This window comes from Agelaius tricolor, unplaced genomic scaffold (assembly GCF_023055355.1).
Source record: "Agelaius tricolor isolate 1412-34295 unplaced genomic scaffold, bAgeTri1.0.p SCAF_1, whole genome shotgun sequence".
NCBI classification, from domain to species: domain Eukaryota; kingdom Metazoa; phylum Chordata; class Aves; order Passeriformes; family Icteridae; genus Agelaius; species Agelaius tricolor.
The window spans coordinates 61,409,852-61,432,340 of record NW_027269261.1 but is presented as its reverse complement, the minus strand read 5'-3'; the positions used below and the strand labels follow the sequence as shown (position 1 = coordinate 61,432,340).

The 22,489-nt window shown below is 38.2% G+C and overlaps 1 protein-coding gene across 2 annotated transcripts in view; it reads left to right on the top strand.

Annotated features, from left to right (window-relative positions):
• LAMA2 (laminin subunit alpha 2) overlaps positions 1 to 22,489 on the top strand; it is a 335,107-nt gene that overhangs the window by 306,249 nt on the left and 6,369 nt on the right. The window contains exons 51-61 of one of the 2 annotated variants that reach the window (XM_071437012.1): positions 355 to 493; positions 2,197 to 2,208; positions 4,766 to 4,886; positions 7,080 to 7,298; positions 8,514 to 8,662; positions 11,437 to 11,613; positions 12,425 to 12,638; positions 14,704 to 14,763; positions 17,140 to 17,252; positions 18,714 to 18,903; positions 21,282 to 21,437. In XM_071437012.1, coding sequence (XP_071293113.1) covers positions 355 to 493; positions 2,197 to 2,208; positions 4,766 to 4,886; positions 7,080 to 7,298; positions 8,514 to 8,662; positions 11,437 to 11,613; positions 12,425 to 12,638; positions 14,704 to 14,763; positions 17,140 to 17,252; positions 18,714 to 18,903; positions 21,282 to 21,437 — 1,550 coding nt within the window. The remainder of the gene's footprint in view (positions 1 to 354; positions 494 to 2,196; positions 2,209 to 4,765; positions 4,887 to 7,079; positions 7,299 to 8,513; positions 8,663 to 11,436; positions 11,614 to 12,424; positions 12,639 to 14,703; positions 14,764 to 17,139; positions 17,253 to 18,713; positions 18,904 to 21,281; positions 21,438 to 22,489) is intronic. The other variant, XM_071437013.1, reaches the window with a different exon arrangement.

Genomic DNA, 22,489 nt, shown 5'->3' with positions numbered 1-22,489 from the left:
ACAAATTAAATGTAAAATGATCTCTTGTCATGACTGTGTCCTGAAGTTTTAGCTCCAAATTACAGTGGAATTACACAAAGAAGGCGCCAAATGGAAACAGGTTTAGAGAATATATAAAAAAAAGTGTACAGAATTGCTATGGCTTTTCAGGTTGTTATGGAAACAGAAAAGTGCAGCTTTCTTCCCCTGCCCATAACTGATAATGTGGAAATCCAGTGTCTTAATTGCAAAATACAGCCTTCCTTGCCTCTTCCCTCACCTGCTAACACTCCAAATGTTTTTCTGTTGGTTTCTTACATGAAAACATCATTGTTCATGATGGATATTTTCTAACTAATCTCAAATGTCTTTTAGCCAACATATCAATTGTAGACATAGACACTAATGAAGAAGAGACCATAGCAACAACTTCTACAGGCAGCCACTTTGGACTCAACCTAAAAGGGCACGAGAAAATATATTTTGGGGGATTGCCAACCCTGAGAAATCTAAGGTAACGTGGCTCGAACCAATTTCTTTAGTCTTGGTAAGGGAATGTAAATACAATGTATTTATTCTCTGCATTTGCTTCTCAAGTTCACTTGCAGTCAGTGAATGGTGAATTCCCAATGTACCCTGTACTGCCACAGCAGAAAAGTGGTTTATTTGCATATGTTTTGTATTTCACACAGCTCACCTTACACACAAACAATGGAAATTGCACTTGCAGTGCAGTGCATCTTTCTGATTCTGTGCAAGAACCATGATGTAGCTGTTTCTTTAAGTATTTGTTTGATGCACAGAATTTGTGACTGCAGATTCAGAGAATTGGCTCAATACCTTCACAAAATTAAGGACAAATGTTTACTTTGTGCATGAGTAAAAGAATTGACCTACAGACTACTCCATATGGGATTACTGCTTGATGGGTATCCACGTTTTTGCATAATCAGTGTCTAATATTTTGCTTCAATATTATTTTAAATTATTTGTAGATTTTAGTTCCTCGTTTCCTTAGATAAAATTCCTCCTGTGTTCAGGACTTAAAGAATATGATACGATACTCTTCATATATTTAATGTAAGCAGAATGAAATATTTTCCTTTCAGAAGTCTGATCCTGAATTTCCTACACAAATAAAATTTCCAGTAATTATTTTTTAAATATTGCATAGTGATATTCACAAATGTTAAATTCAACATAAATAAATTAAAGAAATGGGATAACAGATACTTGAATTTAGTGACTTTCTTTCATGACTTTAAATAGACCAAAAAACTTATTTAAAGTTTAAATGAATATTCAGCAGTTTTGCAATGACAAGAACAAGAAAATTCTGTGCTACAATGAACAGATGAGCAACACAGAAGCAGGCCCATTAATCTATGTCAGCTTTAACTAAATGGCATAATGAGAGCCTTGAAGTGGTCTTGTGCACAAGGAACTGTTGTGTTTAATCCACAGACTCGTCTGCCACTAAAAGAATGGACATATTTGTTAATTTATTGGGATAATCATTGACCTCTGATGTCAAATCACCCAGTAATAAAAAGATCTAAGGTCTATTTTACTCATGAAATAAAACACTATATTATGTAATTGTGAAATCACACTAGTGCATAACAAAACGTCTAGAGCAATTATCTTCCACTTCCTTTGTGGCTGCCCCGAAAATCAGTGTACCACAGCTACTTTGACCTGTGGTAACCGTTCTGCCTACAGCTATGATTTGTCAGTGCCTGAGGCAAGATTAACGCTATGGTAAATTAGAATCAAAAGTAGTGAATGGGGGATTAGGGCAAAGCTGAGCTACTGCGAACAATAGACACTGAGGTATCCATGACTTTGTAATTATCAGGTCGTGTCAGTTCTGCCAAATTCTTTGGCATGGTTTGCTTCTGCTCGTGACCAAATATGGTATCAAGTTACAAAAACCCTCTGATGTGTTAGGTTTTATGGCAGCTGTTTGTGGAGTAAACCTGTTAATTGTTATAGCCTGATAGCGTACCTAGAATCCCACCTTTTATTGTATGTTGTTTGTATATGGCGTACACCTCCTTCCCTGTGAAATGGCTGAACCTTGCTACTAAGTAATAAGTACAGTTAATACTAAGTACAAGTACTGTTGTATCACGGAACAACAATACAAGAAGTACCACTTGCTACAATTAACGCCATGTTGTTGTTTTCTTTTCTTGTCTTTCCTTCTCTCCCCAGTATGAAGGCAAGGTAAAAGCAATCAGATTATCTGCATGACTTGCATGTGTCTAGTTAAAGCGCAGCTTGTAGCACGGGTGGCACCGCAGCAGCAGCAGCAGCTTGGGCAGTGTTCAGAGCAGCTGCTCCTCTAAGGCTCTTAGTTCACTCTAAGAGCTGAGCATCCTGAGCTGCTCCCGAGTGCTCACCGCCGTCACATCCCAGCCGTGCACACACCTACACCAGCAACTTCTATTTTCCTCTCGCAGCCGCTGCTTCCTTCAGCCGTGTGCTGCCCGTGGTGCTGCGGTGCCCGGGACGCGGGGCTCGGCCAGCTGCTGGCTGACCCTGGCTCCGGGCGGCAGGAGATGTCTCATCCCACGGGACGTGGGCAGCGCCCTGCTCAGAGGCACTGAAGCAGTCACTGAGGACAGCATGAGAGCGAGGGGGAGATTTTTTGTGAAATTTGCCGTTTCTCATGTTCAGAACAGGAGTATGAGGGGGAGAGAGGGGAGGTCACCTATTTCTGACTGCGTTTTCAGTTTGCAGCTGTTTGTATCCGTCGCTTTTTCTTTGGTATGCTCAGATACGAGGTGATCTTCGCTGTGTTTTGCAGCCTAATTCCTGGCTTGAATTGGAAAAATATAACTTCACCCCCACACTCCTGCCCTGAACTTTAAAAAGATTATTTCCTCTCAAGCTACAGAAATTGCTGTTTGTTCTCCCTCAAAACTGGCCTATTTTCACAAAGAAGAACTTAGAAAAAAATCCCAAAAAATCAACAAAGAATTACGGAAGATCTGAGTGAACTTGGACCTTATGTGGTGTATTTTGGAAAGGAAAAAAGAAAAAAAGGAAAAAAAGAAAAAAAGAAGTCTTAAGAAAACATCAAGCAAGTGTTCAGTGTTTGCAAAGAGGTTGAGCCAGACAACCCACAGTGCTCCCTTCCAACCTTACCCATTCTGTGATTCTGGGATATGGGTTGGGAATTATAACAGCAGCTGTTTGTAACAGGGCAGGATGAAGACAGTCTGTCACTGGGCAAGGCAGGAAAGGGAGTATCAAGAATGCTTTCTGGATGGCAAAGATTATGGGCTCCAGTGACAATGATAACAGCAAAACTGTTCTTCCACTAGAAGATAAATCTGTAAAGGAACTGGAGGAGAGCTAGGGGAAAAAAAAAAAAAGAAAACTGAAAGGTGAACATAGCTACTTGACTGTAACTAAAGCAGCATATGGATCATTTTAGTAAACCAGATGCTTGCTTTAACTTATGCAGAGAGTACTAATTTGCCAGAGAATACATCACGCTTGCTCGGTTGGCTGTAGTGCAAAGAATGGCTTTCAGTGCCAAAATGTGCGGCTAATTAGTATCTGTGCAAATTGGTTTTATTTTGTAATTAATATTATTTAAAATGTTTTCTTTCCTTCCAGGGAACTGAAATGGTTGTTACTTCCCCCCTTCCCCATCCCACCCCAGTTTTAAGTCCTTATTTATTAATTTTTCCTTATTTATTAATTTTTAAGTCCCAAATTAATTTTTCTCTCTTTGAGCTGTTCATACTATTCAGATACTCTAGTAAACATTCATGGATAATACTTTTTAGTGAATAAAATAGTGGGGTTTTTTTCTTTTTGGATTTACTCTCCATGGTCTCAATGGCAGCTTTTTTTCTCTAGTGACTTTATAAGGCTTTTCTTCTGGCAAGCCTGGTTCAGATGTTACCAGAAGTTATGGTGTCACTCTGGTGTACCCAGGCCTGGGAAATCGTACTTTTGCAATCAAACATGATAGTTTTGGTGTTACTTTCAAAGGGTTTCTTATTTCCTTTCATCAGCCAGCTGATGAGTCAAATATGGAACTTGAATCCCATTACAATGTTTTCCTGTTTTGGATGGATAGTTACATTCTGCAACAAACCCAAGTGCTTTGTTTTGTTTAACTGCCTGAAAATGTCAGATGTATAGCTGTGTCCTGAGAAAATATGCAGCAGTTTTCATAAGAAAGATACTGGAAATATAAATGTCAGTCCACCTTATTGCATTCCTGAAGCTTGTGGGCAAAAACTTTATTCAAATATTTGTACACTACTAAAGTTCGTCTTTCATTGGATCTAGCATGCAGAAAGAGAAATGAAAAATGTCTTCCAGTTAAAGTCTCTCCTTACTGTTATGATTTCTTAGCTTAGATCTTTCTGCTTTACCTAAGGAACAACAACTTCCTTATTTCATAGCTCCTTTTTTGTGTTTTAACACCAAAGGTGATAATTTTCCTTTATCAAAGGAAAAACACAGAAAACAAAACCACCAACCAAAAACCCTTTAAAAAAAGAAAGAAAGAATTGAGAAGGGGACTGCTGTCAGTTGGAGATGAGATGAACCTCTTGTTACAACTTTGAGTGATGCAAGGCAGAGTTCAATGTGTGCTGATAGATTGTAGAAGGCAACACGAATTCGAGTGTATGTGTGTAGTTAAAATAAAAATAAAAATCAAGCATCTGTGCAACTGAAAGTGTACATATGTGTGTCTGGCTGACTGTTCTCCCTAAACTCTTTTTGAAAATACATTGTACTTCTAAATGTTTTTTAGGCCTGAAGTGAACTTAGAGAAATATACAGGTTGCCTCAAAGACATTGAAATTTCAAGGACACCCTATAACATATTGAGCAGTCCTGACTTTGTTGGTCTAACCAAAGGATGCACACTAGAGGTTAGTCTGATTTCCATGTATTTTGGCCTTAATGTTTATGAATGTTTTCTGGTTTCTAATTTTATGGCACAGTAGATTAATTGTATATGGTATATTCCTTGGGATGGGAATCTAACCTTAAAATCCAAACAGTTACATTTAAGAGAAAGAAAGATGAGTAAGTCTGATCAGCAAGTAGACCAGTTTTTCAGATCCTGCCTTCTTGGAGAGTGTCCCTGGCCACTTGTGATATCCCTATCTCCAAAGGGTAGGATTTTCTGAACTGCTTAGCAGTGGTTTAGCTTTGTTTCAACTGACTAAAATGGTAATTACTGTCATTAATGAAGGTAGGCATAGACAACACTGCAAAAATTTAAAAAAAAATCTGATGCACATAAAACACATGGATTTAATTTTTTTTAATTGTTATTATAAAGTCATTCACTCTATAAAACCTCAGGTATAAATATTTACTGTCATGAGCTGGAAGGCACATTTCTTACTGATCACTAAGAATGTGCAAAATTGGTGTTGTTATTTTAGCTTTAAATGCATCTGTTTTCAGTTGTTGATGCTTGCAATTAACAGCCTTTCAGTGCATATAGAATTCAAGGAATCTGATCTGAAATTTGGGAGAGAAGTTAGTAATTTTCCATGGAAAAGTCTTTTTATACAAAAAAAACCCCAAAACTTCCACTGACATATGTGTCCCAATGAATAGTTTGTATTTCTTCCCTGGAAATCTCTACTTTATAAGATAGTTTTGCAAGCAGATGGAAGATATCCATCAGACACCATATATACCATATATCAGATAGATACCATATATCTGATATTCCATATCAGATACTTTATCAGAAAATCCAAATGAATTGTTAATCCGATGCTCTCCAGTTTCATCTTTTTTTTTTCTATAAAACATTAAAACTTTACTTTGAACAGCAACTGGAACTTGGCCAGGCCAAAAAAAAAGACAAATTTTGCTGTGTTTATCCATTGTACCTTTGGCCTTCATCAGAGCAAAAAGTACACTACAGTAGGACTCTCAGGTGGGATATTAGACTAGATTTGTTATGAGATCCGTATTTTCAAGTTTGTGGTAAAGCTAAATTGTAAACAAGCAGATTGTTCAAATGCTTTTAAATTTTACAGATTTGGCTTCAGAAAAAAATAGAGAGGTACATATTTATGATTTATAGTATATTCTTTCTGAAACAGGAAAGAAGGATAGTTGTGTATATTATCTTTTGTTGCTATGAATCTTAGGAAGTACTTTGCCTTTCACATTATTTTGTAACACTTGAGGTTTCAGAGTATGAAATCTAATTGGATTAACCCTTTTCTTGGGGAAATAAATAAAATATTCTAATTTTACAAAACAAGACGTAGGAAAATTAAAAAAGAGTGAAGCAAAAGTAAAGGATAAAGACTGGATATGTGTTCAATCATTAAAATGTCCTCAGATTTCAGAGAAAGGTAGGCACCACCAGCAATTATTTTATCTGGCATAATTTTTTATTTCTAGACCTGGAAAAATTTCTGCTGTACTGCAAAAATGGCAAACTACTTAAGAAAAAGTCACTGTTTCTAAAGATTGGTCTTCCACATCTGGAAGAATACATGAGTTGGCAGTGATGACAGAAAATCTTTTGGAGTATGCACTGACTTATTATTTGATGACATATTCTACTCTTTAAATTGTGTTGATGGCTAACAGTGTCTGAAGAGTTGGGCCATGTGCAACAAGTGCTTCATTTACGACTCTGTGTAACCAAGAAAGCAGTGGTGCTTAGTGAAGTAATGAATATTAATGAAAAGTATTCTCTCAGCACATCTGACAAATAATAGTTTATGTTCATATTGGGGTTTATTACCTATTGTATAGATTTAAAAGCAAACTCCAACTGTATTAACTCAATGGAAAATACATATATAAAATAAAAACAGCCTTGAGCAGTTATTTTTAATCCAAGAGGATATATTGACATAAAACTGGAACTTTGCCTTTCTGTAAGACAGGACTCCACAAATACCGTAATGATGCCAGATGTAAACAGATAAACTAAAAGTGTTTGCAGAACACTTTGAGGAATAAATTGCTAATAATTGTTTATTATTACTTTCCATCTTTTCACAGTTCAGAGATCTTCCTGTGCATTCATAATGTTGCTTTTAATTCTACTAATGCACTTTCCTGTCCTTTCCTTCCTACAGAACATTCACACAGTCAGCTTCTCCAAGCCAGGTTTTGTGGAACTGCAACCAGTCTCCTTTGATGTGGGCACAGAAATCAATCTCTCCTTCAGCACCAGGAATGAGTCTGGGATCATCTTGTTTGGCACAAGTGGCACAATTATTCCTCCCAGGAGAAAGCGCAGGCACTCTGCAAGGAAAGCTGCTCCCCTGAAGAGAAAGCGCAGGCAGACAGGACATGTAAGAGATTAAAAAAATAAAGATTAAAGATTAAAAAAGATTAAAAAAAACCACCCCACAATTCTACTGAACTGGCAGAGTTTGTTTCAAGACACTGTCAGATGTTTTTGCTTAAGTTAAAATTCAGATATTTGGAATAAATTATTTCTAGTGTCATCCTTCATCTGATGAAGAATCTAATAGAAGTTCAGAATTGTTTTTTTTGTCTTGGAGAAATTGTTTCTCTTACAGATTTACAGTCATGTATCCATTGCTTGTTGCTAAGCAGCAGATTTGGTTTTCTATTATATTCCATGTTGGCTTTTTTAACCAAACCCAAATATTAGAAAATACTGTTCTTCACTCATTTTGAGGACTACTTATGCACTATTAATACTTGGAATCTCTCTCAATCCTGTTCATAGAGACATAAATGAGTATTATTCTAATTTCCCTGAGACCAAAAAAAAAAAAAAAGGTGGTGAACACAGTGAAATTGTTAGAAATTATTCGAGTCTTGATTAAATCTTGATTAAAATCCTGACAGGCACACTACAGCAGCAATAAACAGATTGTGTTGATGCATTCTTTGTTCAGGACTTCTGGGAAGTGATATTTCATTATTCTCCTTTCTGGCTGTTTTGGAAGAGAGCTCTTGGTGACCTAGAGTAACACACTCCAGGGACAGCACATTGTAATGGCTTACCTGGATGACATTATCTTCAGGTTAGGGGCTCCTTCATCATATCCCAGCTCTTCAGGTCACAGAGGTGAACATGGCCTCTTATTGCTATATTAACTGGAGTTTAGATCCTGAAATCTGCCACAATATGATACTGGTGCTGGAGTAACTACTGGCATGATTTGCCAGCCCTCCAAACACAGAACTCAAGCTGAAATCAATGCACTTCAGGGCTTGAGGAGTTTAAGAGCAGGTCCTGTAACATCATAAATGAGAAGAATTGTAGGTTAGAAGTCCCCATCCTTCCCTGAAAATAGATAGAGAGCTAAATCTTCTGTTGACATTTTCCATCATGACCTCATCTTACCCCTTCCCTGTTATAAAAATGCTGGAGTCTGAGCACAGCAGCAGAACTGAAAGAGCAGTGTCTTGTCTACAGTGAGCACATGAGCAGCCAGTGTAAGACAATAAAACATACACATTAATGTAAAACTAAGTGGAATCATTTCTTTCCAAATATGACTTATCTTTTCACTCCAACATGTACCTTGCAGGCCTACTATGCCGTGTTCCTGAACCGAGGTCGGCTGGAAGTGCACGTCTCCACTGGGATCCGGGATCCGCACAGGATCACCGTCAGACCCGAGGCTGGCGAGTTTCACGACGGCAGAGCACATTCCATCCGGATAGAGCGAGCTGGAGGGTAACAAACACCTGCAAGTGCTACAGGCCACACAGCAGAGCTAATCCAACAAAGCAAATGTGTTCATGGCTTTGGCAGTCCATGTAAATGCTTCTTCTGAGACAAAAAGTTTCATTCCATCATTATCCAGAAATTCTTAGAAATAAGTTTCTGACAGTCATTCTTGTTCTGAAGAGCTGGTTTACATGCTTTTGTAGGCTACCAGCCTGTTTCGCCAGACTTGTGTTTGCCTGAAATGGCATCTTTAATCTTCTGATTCTTTGCAAATATATTTTATAAAAGGATCTGTGGGTGAGAAATTCTGCCATGGTGCAGTAAATCTCCTTTTCAGGACATATAGAAAAATATCATTTTCAAAGGGTTCAAACTGCAACAGTACAGCAGCCTGTAGCCTTTTTGAGATGCCATGTGCTAGACACAGTGGTGCCCAGCTAAATGTGGCAAAACAATGAAAACACAGTCCCACTTTTCTTATTGGAAAAGCCATCACAGACCTTCTCAGACCATGTTGTTTTACACTGAATTTCACTTGAATTTCTTTGCCCTTTTTCAGACATTTTAAAACCTTCTTATTACACTTCACCATTCAGAAAGTGATTAGAAACAGCACTACTCTAGCGTGTAGAACCCAGGCAGCCAATAATATTTGTGGCCTGGAATAGCCCTTGTTCCAAGCAGGGTTTGTTATGGACATTTGAACAAATGTGTACATTCTCTACAGACATTTGTTGCATTAGTGCACTATGCACAATGTTCTGTGTTGTTAAAAGAAATCAGGAAGAAGATGTGACATCCAACATGTTACAAAAGGCACTTATCCACTTCACCCTCTTACCCCCACAACAATGAAGCTTTCCTGACCAGCCATTCCTGTCTAGTCCCCAGGTGCCCTTCTGTCCTCTCTGTAGTTTGCTTTCCTTTCTGTATAATTTTCTGACTGAATTTCTATTGTATTGCTAAAAAACCTCTCACAAATAATGTCTCCAGTCAATAAGACTCCTCTACTTCGATGACTAGGTCAAAGTCAAACTGTAAATGCTTTGGGAAAAAATAGTTTTTTAGGAAATGGATGACTGCAATTTGTGATACATTTTGTGTCACTGTGACAGAACACAAATATGCAAATAATAATAAAAAGCTCTAAGCAACAAAGTAAATTATTTTATGCAGTGCTGTAGCCAGTACAGTTAGCTTGACCTTATGAGGTTGCATGTGAGAATACATCAAGGCAAAAGTGCTGTACAATGCCATCCAGTGATGGTGCTTGTTCAGATGAGACCTCTGTGTTTTCAAGGTAGCTTTGTTACAAAACAAATGCCTGAACTCTGAAGTTTTTGTAGCCTGAAATATGAAAAGACATAAATTATTATTAACCCTTCCTCTGCTCATCATGATCTCAAGCTTTATTTTTTTAAATGTTTTCTGTGAAAAATCCACAGAGAGATAATTGTCCATATGATTATAAAAAATGATATTGTTGAAGACTAATGTACATCATTGCATGCTGATTTTGGGTCAAATCAGCTTGGACCCAAAATGCTTATGATGATTAGCCATGGCTAAAACACAGCAGCAAAAAGGATAACTTGAGTCTTGACAATCTGACTTCCCTACACTTCCTCTGAAGGCAGAGAAGGGAAATGTCCTCTCTGGGACACTTCATGGAACCTAAATTAGTCTTTTTCTCTGAACTGCTTCCAGAGAAATCTCCCTCCTTCTGTTTCCACGGCCAAAGGGACTGGTAGATATCAGAGGGATTGTCCTTTTAATAACCGCTTTCTCTAACCCTTTGAAAAATTAATCACATTTCTTGCTCTGTAGCTTTCCAAACCAAATTAATTCATCCAAAACTATGAGGAAACTGGACAATCTAGACATAGTACAGCACTTAAATAATTCAGGTGCTTAAGTCACTGTCCATTTTTTTCTAGGATGTGTGTAAATAACAAAGCCAAGCATTTTGTATTTGAAAACAGGTCTCTTTTCAATAAGCATTTTCAATATTAAGTTGCTTGCATTTGTAGCTATAGTTAAGAAAGAATATCAGAGTTCAATATAATTTTGCAGTTGACAAAAGGGAATTTATTTGCCAGAGACTGATTAGTCAGGCAGTGGTGCTGCAGAGGCTCCTACCTTCTCTCTTCAGCCTTAACAGTAACCATGGGACTGCTTTGTCTTTTGCTTGTGCCACGTGAAGTACCCATTGGAATGAATTATAGCACCTGTATTGGTACATTGTGAACAATCAGCAGTTTTCCTCCTCTGCCACCTCCGCCAGAAGAAGCTATGAGATCTTTAAAAAGTGTGCTGTATGTCTGCCATTGATCCTGCAGTCAGAGCAGTCTGGTTGTGCCCTGGCAAGAAGATAATAAGGAAATAGGGAGTCCAAACAAAATGTGACCCCGTGCTGTTCCCATCCTGCTGAGCTCTAGATGATTATATCTACCATCACAGTATAGCCAGCTCAGCCCTTACTGTGTCTGTATCGCCTCACCACAAACCACTTCTTCTTATGCAGCCACAGTCTGACATTATCACCCCTACACAGCACAGTTTTGCCAGGCTTTGTCAAACAGCTACCAAGGAGGCACAGCAGCAGCTGAAACCCTTCTAGTGGTTAATATGCATTTAATGTGAGCTGCCAATTACATAGTTTGAGTTGCTCATTGTTACAGCTGGTGTAGGAGTAAACGGGGCTTGCAAGGGGGTGATTTCAATACAAGCAATAACCAGCATAAAATATATATTTCTTTGCTTTCAAATCTTTTCCACAGGATGTTCAGTGTTCAAGTCGATGAAGACAAAGTCCAGACTCAGAGGTTGCCATCAGACCTGCCCATCTCTGTTAGGAAACTCTTTGTAGGGGGTACATCTTCTCAGTTTCACACTGCACCTCTCAGAAGCATACCACCATTTGAGGGCTGTATATGGAATCTTGTCATTAATGCCACGTAAGTCTCAATGATGCCAAAAAATGTTCAGTTAATGAGATCTGGTTGAACTGCCTTGGAAAGTTTATTGTTGCAACTAATCATACTAGCAGCAAATCCTAGAATATGATCTGTTTTCTTTATATGCCATTCCTTTTTTTATTTTTTTGTCTACAGTATAGGCTCCATAGGCTGTGCAATTAATGAGCTGTTTTACAGACAAGCCAACACTGTCTGTTTATCCATGAAATCACAGAAATTCAGCAGTAACACTGCAGTAAGATGTACATCAGTGATAGGTATTTATGGTGTACTATAACACTTTATTTTAGGTAAGGGTGACTTCCAAGAGAAGTCAAAATTCTGAGAACCGCCATGGGAATCAATTTACTTTGTGGAAAGTGAAGTAATCTGGAAGGAGCATTTGAGTAAAAGGAAAGGTAATGGTGAATAAAATAAAACCTCTATAAAAGTTTCCATCTAAATCTTTCTTTCACATGTCTGACACACCTAAATTAGGATTTTATTGCTCCACATCAGAGTAAATGGCTTCTCTGTAATACCATTGAAGCTACATAGGCCTGTGAAGTTTGCCACAGAGGATGCCTGTCTCTCTGCACTGACTGTAGGAAGAAAAGCCGATGGTCACTATCACCTCTAGTTTAAGTGTCTTGCTTCTGTACCTGTAGCTACCTCTACAGGGCAGGATGAGTCCTGGCTTTTGTGTCCTGTGAAGTGAAATTACACTGCAGCATATAGTTGTTCTTTATAAATGGGTGATATAAAGGCAGAAAAACTAATAACAGACATCGCTCTTCTTGTGTGTTCTCAGCCCCATGGACTTTGCTCAGCCCGTGTCCTTTGAAAATGCGGATATTGGCCGATGTCCCACACTAGAACCAGAAGCTAGGCCAACTGAGGATGAAGATAAACCAACTCGTGCAACAGTTCTGGTCCAACCTGAACCAGACACTAATGGGGAGAAAGAAGGGCCAAGAATCCCTCCTGCTTCTCCTTCTCCAACACCATCTCTATCGTCAGCACTTGTAAGTTTAAATCACTTCAGTCAGATAGAGTCTGAAAAGTTTCTTTTCCCAGGCAGAATTGAAAAGCTATTCAAGAATAATGAAGCACTTTGCACAAAAATAGTGACAATTCAACATGATACTGTAAATGAACACCATGTTGCAGGTCAGTAAAACCTGTGGATAAGGGAAAACTGGCTGATATAATTTGCTTGGATTATCACAACAGTAATTTAAAGAACTATATAGTTTTAGAAATATCTTTGGCTTGCATGCTTAGCTGTAAACCCTTACACTTCAGGGTGTAAGCCAAGCAATATTTGCTTGGGGGGTGGAAGGGAAATCTTCCCATGGGAAATCCATTTCATTATGATATTTCTTGTGCTGGTCTCTGATGCACATGATAGCAGTCATGTCAATGATGTGATGAAGAAAAAGATAAACCAGGAGGCCTATTCAATATGGCAATTCCTCCACTGCTATTTTATAACTTCAGTCAGGAGAATTACAAAATGAAACCCCAGTCACTGCTAAATTGAGCTCAACTGTTGTTACCAGAAATAAACAGTGAGGTAGTGGCAAGCAATCTTATACAACAAAATTTAAGGAAGAAACTCCTTGTCGCACAAGTTTAGTAGTTTTATAAGCTGATGGAACATTTTACTGTTCACAAACATATGTTTACACATCTGAATATTAAAATGAATAATACATACACCAGAAGATGTTTTTGAGGGGAAAACTATTTGTATTTTGTTAGACCTGAATACAACCGACAGGTTTATGCAGGCTATATATAGTTTAGTATGAGCGAGATTTCAAAATGTTGGGAAAGGACTCCACATTCCCCAGTTAGGAACCTGTTTGCATTATTGGAATTTTCACTTCTATAGTAATGAGATGGTTTCAAGAAGCTAAATTTTATTTGAGATACATGACCACCTTTGTTGGCCAGTATATATGGCACAGCTTTATCTAGAAAGACTTATCAGGTATTACTGAAATCTCCACATCACATGCATGGAAATGGGAGCCTTGGGATCAAGGTAGGAAGCTCCATCTCAGTTACCACCGTGCCCCAAGCCCCACGGTTACAGACACCGGCCTCTCAATGCTCTGGGCAGCGGCTGTGACTCATTCCCACAAGGTGGAGTAGTTGTAGCACCAGGCCTCCCATGCAGCTTTTCTGTTTGGAATTCAAAGAAAATTTGCAGTACAGTAAGGCTACTGTAGAAAGATAAGGAACCAGGCAACAAGGTAAAAAGGATTATCCTGTTTAATGCTCACTGTGAAGGAATGCAGTTGTTCTTAGAAACAAATCTGTTGTCCTTAAAAACAAATAAAGAAACAAACCACAGAAGAGCATGAAGTGCACACTTCCTAAGATTATAAACACTAACTTTTAAAATAGCAAAATGGAGAGGAACAGATCTACTCATTAATATCAGAAGCTAGTCCCGTTCCAACTAGGTGAGTTTTGTATATCACGTATCTAGAGCGGTGATAATTTAAAACAGGAATTCTAAATAAAACACCATTACTCCCCTTCTGTCTTGGGAATACTGAAACTGTTTTAGTATGCTAAAGATTTGAAACTATTTTAAATAAGGCAAGCTTTTGGATAGCTGTTACATTCATATTAGTGAGTTCTTCAAAGCATTTTTAAGGGGACTGTTGCAAAAAAGTAACTACAGTCTGGTAATGAGATAACACTCATATAAGGTGGCACTCACTACAGTAAATTATACAGAATCTCAGTGTAGAAGGACTGCATATGGAAAATGTACAACAGAAAAAGTATTTTCATGTAGGAGGCTTGAATAACTTATATGCTCTATTTGAGTACTTTTAGGACCATTTTTATCTACATGCATCCATCTGCATGTAAAAGGGGAGGGCAGTTGCATCGTGAAAGAGGGAAAAACCTACCCTGTACTAAAGGCAAGACAAGATCCATAAGTAGGACAGTTGGGAAATACACCAGCCACCAGTCTGCTGCTGCTGCTGCTGCTTTCTGTGAATGCCAGAGTGTTCCTCAACACTGGGTAACTGCTGCTTCTGCCTCACGTTGTTCCCTGCTCCTCAGGGCTTGCTTGCTGCTGACACGAAGAGCGCCAGCCTTTCTTCTGCCTTTGACTCCATGACGGTACTGCCCATTTCTGATCCATGCATTTCTGCCCTCTGCTATTAACAGCATCCAGTGAACTGTGGGGACTGCTTCAGTGCTTTTTCTACTAATTGCTTTCTTTGTAATTACTAATACAGCAAATGAGAATATGGAGAATGTGTGACAGTCCACCAGTGGCCTTTTCTGCTCTTCATTTCCACTGCCGTACACACTGAGCTTCTTGACCTACCAATCAAGTCCCTGACGTCTTATAAGACTGAAGTAAAGTGCAGCTCAAGAGTTCAGTCTCTCATGTAATGTGGGACATTATTAAGCAGCCAGGACACATTAAGGCCATTACTCAAAAAGCAAAGCTGAGATATTCTAATACAGGCTGGTGACCCGTGCTTAGGGCACAGTCTGGTGAAAGCTGTAAACCTGGCTGTCCTTAGATAAAACAAAAGCAGACACAGGCTTGTGAATAAAATATGGATTTTTTTAAGCATGCCCTAGTGCTTATGTTTTTCCTTTTGCTGACTTTTCATGATGAATGCTTACTATTATAAGTAGTTATTAGCAAACAATCACTGTATGCTGTGATTCCAGCCACCATGGTGTGTTGGATACTCTCCCACACTCCTTACCCTTTCTTACAGTCACCCTGCTGGAGTGAAGAAAAACTGCAGTGTTTACTGGTGCTGAGGAGCAGCTTCTATTAGAGTCAGACCCTTTACTAACATATACCAGCCTAGGATTAAATTTACTGTCAGAATATATCCTTTTACCATGTAAAAGTGTGCCAGAGAAAGGTGTGTGTATGTGTTTTCCAATTCTTTCCAGTACCAGTTGTTATTCCCTATCTTTAAATTTTAGCAAGCTCAATGTAATTGAAGGTATTATATGCATGGTATTGTCATTAGCTTAATTGTTAGACTTCTAGATAAGCCTGTATAGCTTAAAATAATTCAAAATTTTACCCTGAATTATGGGAATATGATTTGTTTTTTTCTTTTTGATGATCACTGGAAGATTGGTATTATACATTCATAACCCTGCTTGGTCCTGGTGAATTTTCCCTGTTTTTTCCCTCCATTGCATATTGATGTATCAATTGTTCTTGTCATAATACATGGTGTTCTACTCTGTCATAGTCAAACCAGAGCATTTATTATGCAAAACTATATTTTAGAGGTGTTCTATACTGTTGTGATGTGTGAAAGCAAAAAATATTACTGAAAAACTGAGTGAGAGAGGGAAATAAATTTCCTCTTTGCAGTTTAAATCTCTGGGCTTAAGTCACTCATGATATTTTCAAACTATTTCAGAGAAAGAACTCTGTCAGCAAGCCACTGCACCTCGTGCTTTGCAGGCCCCCGCTGAGTCAGGGCTCAAATAAGAGACTGTCACCAATCCAAAATGATAGCAGCCACAGTGCTTAAAAACAGAGCTTGCAGCTATCAAAGTTTGTTTCTTTCCCAGCGGTATTGTCCGATATTTTGTTGAGTTAGATCCTATGAGTAGTTTCCTCACAATACTCTCAGTGGGAGGCAAAAGCCAGACATGAGTCGATGCTGGTAATTGCCATGGTCTCACATTGCCCCAGGCACTCCTATACAAGAGCTTTAGGACCAGAGATTAAAAGACCTGGTGAAATTAAAACGAGAAAATTATAGTGGGCAGAAGATATTTTACTTTGCATTGTTGCACCACTTGAAGATTAATAGAAGTAGAACGACAGGGAGGGGTTTGTTTCTTTACAAGCTGGGTAATGTCTCTACATTGGACAGCTGGGGGATTTCAACAGCTGTTACATCTATCCATCAGTTATTCAGATTCCCTGGTTGTTTGTGGGGGCCTTCCAACAGCACCAGGAGAAACAACAGCACATTAAGCAAAGAATACAGTTGTAAAACAATATAAAGACGTAAAATGAAGGACTCATTGACAGCTGCAGGATCTGAAACTACTTTTAATTCATTATTTTTAAGGTGACTGGATTTCAAGTTGACAACAAGGCATCCCTTTAAAACTTAAATCTTGTTTCATTTCTGTAAGAGAGCATCCTACTGTGTAAAACTCAGTTATGTGAGCTGAGACTACACTGAACTGCCTGAAAATCACTTAAGATTCTTGTAAATGTCCACTGGTGAAAGCATGAAAGCAGCAATGTTCATATATTACTTTTATTTGCTTTTACAGCTATCTTAATGAGCTCTGCTTTTATACCAAGTTCCTGTCAGACTGGTTTATAACTTTAGCTGGTGTGATGAGACATCAGCCACTGGAATATTGCAGGGCCAGTCTCTTGACTAGGTACAATAGTCTCAGTCCTGAGCAGCTGGGAGACTCCCAGCACATGCACAGCTGAGACAGACACAAAATATGAAGTTTGCATGATTGTTGTGTATTTTGCAGGATTCCTGTGCTGCTGACACAGAACCAGCTATTTTACAAGGTGGCAAGCAGTTTGGTCTTTCAAGGAACAGCCACATTGCAGTTGCATTTGATGACACCAAAGTGAAAAACAGGTATGTTGTTTGTTTCAGCAATGAGTTTTGATGGAATAGTGTCAAAATAAAATGCCCCTCCCAATTCTCTCAAAGGTATCTCCCAAAACTATGGACATAATCTGAAAAGATCACATGCCAAGATTAATTCATTTCATTAAGCATACCTAAAAAAGCATTAAGGTATAAAATCTAGGCAATGAAATGCCCACCTAAGTAGCTCTCACAAATGGAAACAATTTACCTCTTTGCTTGTAAAGGTTTGGCACACACAAATCCCAGACTGATTTCCTAAAAACCAGAGTAATGGAATCAGGTTATGTAACTGACTTCAATGGCTTTTTCAGAGGAAAGTTTTTTCTTCAGTAACTGCATAATTTCTTTTAATAAGGAATTTTTTTTTCCTTTCCTCCAATAGTTAAGATCAGTCTTGCACAGTAAAAAGGAAAAATTATATCACTACCCCGAAGGACAACACTATATACATATAGCTGTTGACATGCAAAGGAATTCCATGAACTGTTTATAAAAATGCAACTTTTTTCAATTGATTTGTGAAGATAGAATTTGTTCGTTGTTGTTTTCTTTTTGTTCTGCAGGCACATGGTCATTAACAAATGTGCCATGACACATCACTAAGCAATTTTGCTGCTTATATTTTCCAAATCCATTAGCCCCATGCTTATTTATCCCTATAAAGATGTTGTACCACATATGCTAATTTTAGAAAACTAGGAATGATCCTGGACTGATCATTTTCATGCAATGATTTTTCATTTATATTATCAGCTGCTTTCAGGTTCTGACTTTGCAGCTGACCTTGAGCAAAGTTAGTGATGTGTTGCCAGTGCAACTTTAGCATTAAAAAATCTAAATAATTTCTTCACAGGTTCTTTGCTGTTGAGGAGGTTCTCAACAATACCATTCTGTCCAAGGGGTCATTGGGTTTGCTCAGACACAGCCTCATTTTCTCTTGGGAGAGATCAGAATAAGTGTTTTATATCCTCATTGTAAACTCTTCTGTCTGCATCTTTAAAAGTTTTGCAACCTGTCTTCAGGCAATACAACTCATTAGAAACTCAACATTTGCCAGCTGTCACTGCAGCTCTCTCCTCTTTGTGAGCATTATGTGTGTGGATGATGGATAACGCTGCTGGAATTTTACAAGTGCTGGGATTTTTTAGCTTCTACAGCTGCAGCTGAGAATTGCATCTTGAAATTCTATGCCAAGATTGTAGTTTTGTATCTCCATAGCAAAGGAGCTAATGAATGCTCAAATGTCAGGGATCAGATAGGTGTGAAATGTAATTTGCATAAAACCAGATTATTTTCCTTGAATTCTAATGGACAAGTAAAATTGGCCACTAGCGGTATAAAATTTTTTTAGAAAAAACACAAAAAGGTGAAGCAGATGAATTTGCTTAGAGCCTGACTCCAGATATCTTTTCCATTTTTACTGTTTCCTGTTTGTTTGATTTCTAGGCTCACAATTGAATTTGAAGTCCGAACAACAGCTGATTCTGGCTTGCTATTTTATATGGCCCGCATCAACCATGCTGATTTTGCTACAGTTCAGATAAAGAATGGTCTGCCTTACTTCAGTTATGATCTGGGGAGTGGAAACACCAGCACAATGATTTCCAACAAAATAAATGATGGCCAATGGCACCAGGTATAATAGTGTCTAATTCTAAATTATTCTTTGCAATGGTAAGAGTGAACTTTGTTTTGCCTTGAGATATTTGCAAAATGCAGTCAACACAAGCCAAACTTTACAACTAGTATTGTCTGGGGAAAAAAGAAAATAATCTAGCAAAAAATGTTGTCAGATGCACTGGTACAGAGAAATTTATCCTTCAGGAAACACATATTTCTGAACATATTTAAAATATGTGCCATGTAGTAAGGAACTACAGAAAATGTTCCTTCTTGCTTAATAGGGCTCATGTGAGTATCAGCTCATGATGATGGAAAACATCATTAAAACCAGTTTATTCTACATTAATAATGTCATTGTTAAGGCAGATTGCTGAGAACAAAAAGAAAAAAAAAAAGAAGTAACATGTAAGTAAACCTTCCCTGGATTATTAATTCAGTAGGGAATAAATATGATATTCATGAATTTATTTGGCAGCACCTTCTGTGACTTTATGAGGGAGCATTATATGCAATGCCTGTGGCACTTGGATGCTAAGAGAAGGAATGATATCACAGCTATGAAATGTAATATTTACTTGGCCAAGGACAACAGACACACAGTATATTCATTAGGTGACATGCTGGAAGGCACCATTCAAGACAGAGAAACAAAGTATACATGTAACTGTGGGTTGAATTTATATGCTATAAGTTACATTGGATTTTGTACAGATATTTAGAAATTCAGCCTCCACATCTCATCCCCAAATGACAAAAAAATCTCATTACATTTTCTCTTACACTTTAATTGCCTCATTTCCACTCTGTTCTCCAGGAATTTTATTTTCACAGGGTTTTTAGTCATGAACTTTTTGTTAATAGCAATTCCTCCTAAACCAAGGTATTTCATAAAGGGAAAAAATGAAGTTGTAGTAATCATTTATCTCTTTCATATAATGCCTGGAAGCACTGGCAACAGACCAAGGCCCCATTCTGCTACTCCCTCTGTAGATACAGAAGAGATGCTTTTGCTTCTTTAGCCATTTTCTCTTTATTCTAAGAGAACTAAGTGGAGCATATATTTCTTAATGGAAGATTGTGTTCTTTGGGCATACAGCTTGACACTCCACCAGAGAGGGCTCCTTTTTGTAGATCCTGTTTCTGTAGCAGAGAGTGGAAACAAAGTCACAGTTCCCAAAAAGAAAAAAAAAAAATTGAGAAGGAGGAAAGGCAATGCTTTTAGGAAAAGGCCACAGTCTTTGTGTCTGATGAAGCATGGGCTTCTCCTTAAAATAAACCTTTTGTCCATTTGGAATGATTTAGGTTAAAAACATTTCCATCAGTCCTACAGAAGCCACTTGGTGCTGCTGCTACCCTGCTCTCTGTTTAGGTCCTCTGAGGGAATGTCTGTTCCCAGTTCCGGTCTCACCCACCTAATCCTCCTTCTGCCCAAGGTGTAGTTGTCCATCTCAAATTTACAGTTGCCTGTAAACACCAAGTTCAGGCCCTCACCTACAGGCCATCCTTGTCAGTATTCAGTCATTCCCACTGCATGACAGATATGCTGCCACACTGGAGCAGAAGCAGCCATGTTTAAAGAAGAGCCAAAAAATGATGTTTGTCTCTCTTTACTATTCTGGTGAGACAACTACTACATTGTTTAGGAATCTGCTAACATTCATGATGCATTTTGCATGTATTCTTTTTTTATGCAGAACCATTATTATACTGAGTTGTAGAAATTTCAATATAAACTTTTAGAAAAACATTGGCCTAGAATTTTCTCAGCTCTTGAGCAACTGCACTCCCTCCATGCAATTCACAGTCCATTTGACTGAATAGAAGCCATAATACCAACAGAACATAGTTGGTATTGTATTTACTTTAGCATGAACTATGATCTGAGGCATGTCCAAGCTAGTGGAATCATAAACTCAGTATTTTCTGCAAACATGTGCTGCTATAAAGATTTGCAACCAGTGCCATAACATTCAGCATTTATTCTGAAGTACTTATCTATTCTCAGTACTTAAAATTGCTGTCTGCTTCCAGGAAAAAAAATACTGTGCCATGCCTGTCATAACATATCAATGAAGCATTTTAAAGGCATCTCAAGTCTATTCAGTAATTATAGTAAATCATTTTCATGATGCCTCCTGACCCAGATGCAAGTAAAACACAGTCAGATGTTGGCACAAAACCTTGCTCAGGAACTTTGTTCTATAAATATTATCCATAGCTGCTGCTGTGGTACTTCTGTAACCACTCTTACTACTTTCTTGTGTATTGTTATATATTTTGGACGGTAACAGTAGTTACAATCTGAAAGTGCTTGGTTGTAATTCCTATAATTACAGGAATTGTAATTGGTTGTGATATCTGTAATTGTACCACATTTTTGTGTCTTTCTAGATAAAAGTAAGTCGAGTGAAGCAAGAAGGAAACCTCATAGTAGATGGTGTTTCTAACGGGACCGTGAGCCCCAAGAAGGCCGATATACTGGATGTTGTAGGAATGCTCTATGTGGGGGGATTGCCCATTAACTACACAACCAGGAGAATTGGTCCGGTAAGCAAATTTGTTTAAGTTATCTCACATGCTTTAAGTATGTCCTGATTGGTGCAAATGTCTTCCCAGATTTCTTCTGTCTTGCTTTTCCCTCAGACTGCTCAAGGATATGGAGTAAATGGGCCTTAGTGGAGGTGAACAACATTCTGTCAGTGGAATGATCTGACTCAGAATCCAATTAATGCAGAAACAAAAAAAAAAAAAAATGAAATAGCAGAGTTATTTACTGTTTTGGAAAAGCAGTAAAGAAAGAAAAAGAAAGCTCCATACACTTGTATCTGCTTGGATCACTGCATAGCTAGTGTATAGGTTCCTGCGTACCACTTGCCCTTTCTCTTGGCTGTAATTAATCTAGCAGCAAATGCTAAGAAACAGTGAAAGGATCTCCTACAAGGAACAGCAGAAGCCAAAATTACCCTGGAGAAAGTACCCAGTATACTGCTGCTTACTCTAATAATCACTTTTGTGTTGCTATTACTAAAAGAGGAGAGAGTGTGTTTTGAAGGAAGGCCATGCAAATTCTGTTGTCCTCTTTCTGTTTCCAAATGAAATGTGCGTATATAAATTTATCGCTGTTTTAGTTCAAATGCCCAGCTTCCATGCTAACTTGGAAGATGACAGAGAGCCCAGAGAAATAAATATAATTTTGTCCTAAATTTTTTAGTGTTAACTAGGAGCACTGTATTCTGCCACCCAGACCATTTACTGCATCTGTCTGCATGACTCCATGCCAGTCATCTCTCTGATGCCCTTCCAACCTCCCAAGATACACCAGTATCAGAATGGGAGAAAAACCTCTTCCATGCTTTCTTTTGCTCTCTGTGAAGATGGTTCTTTCAAAGCAGAAGCCAGAACCTGAATGAATTTAATTACTGTAAAGAACAAATTCGGCATCTAGCATGGCACAATTCAGACACACAAAAAATGGAATGTCAGTACGAACTATGTCTGGGTTCATCCTTGGTAGGTACAGAGAATCCATGAAGAACAGGCAAAGCACAAAACTGGTAAGGAAACAAAACAGTCTCCCAAAGAAGCTGCACATGAGTAAA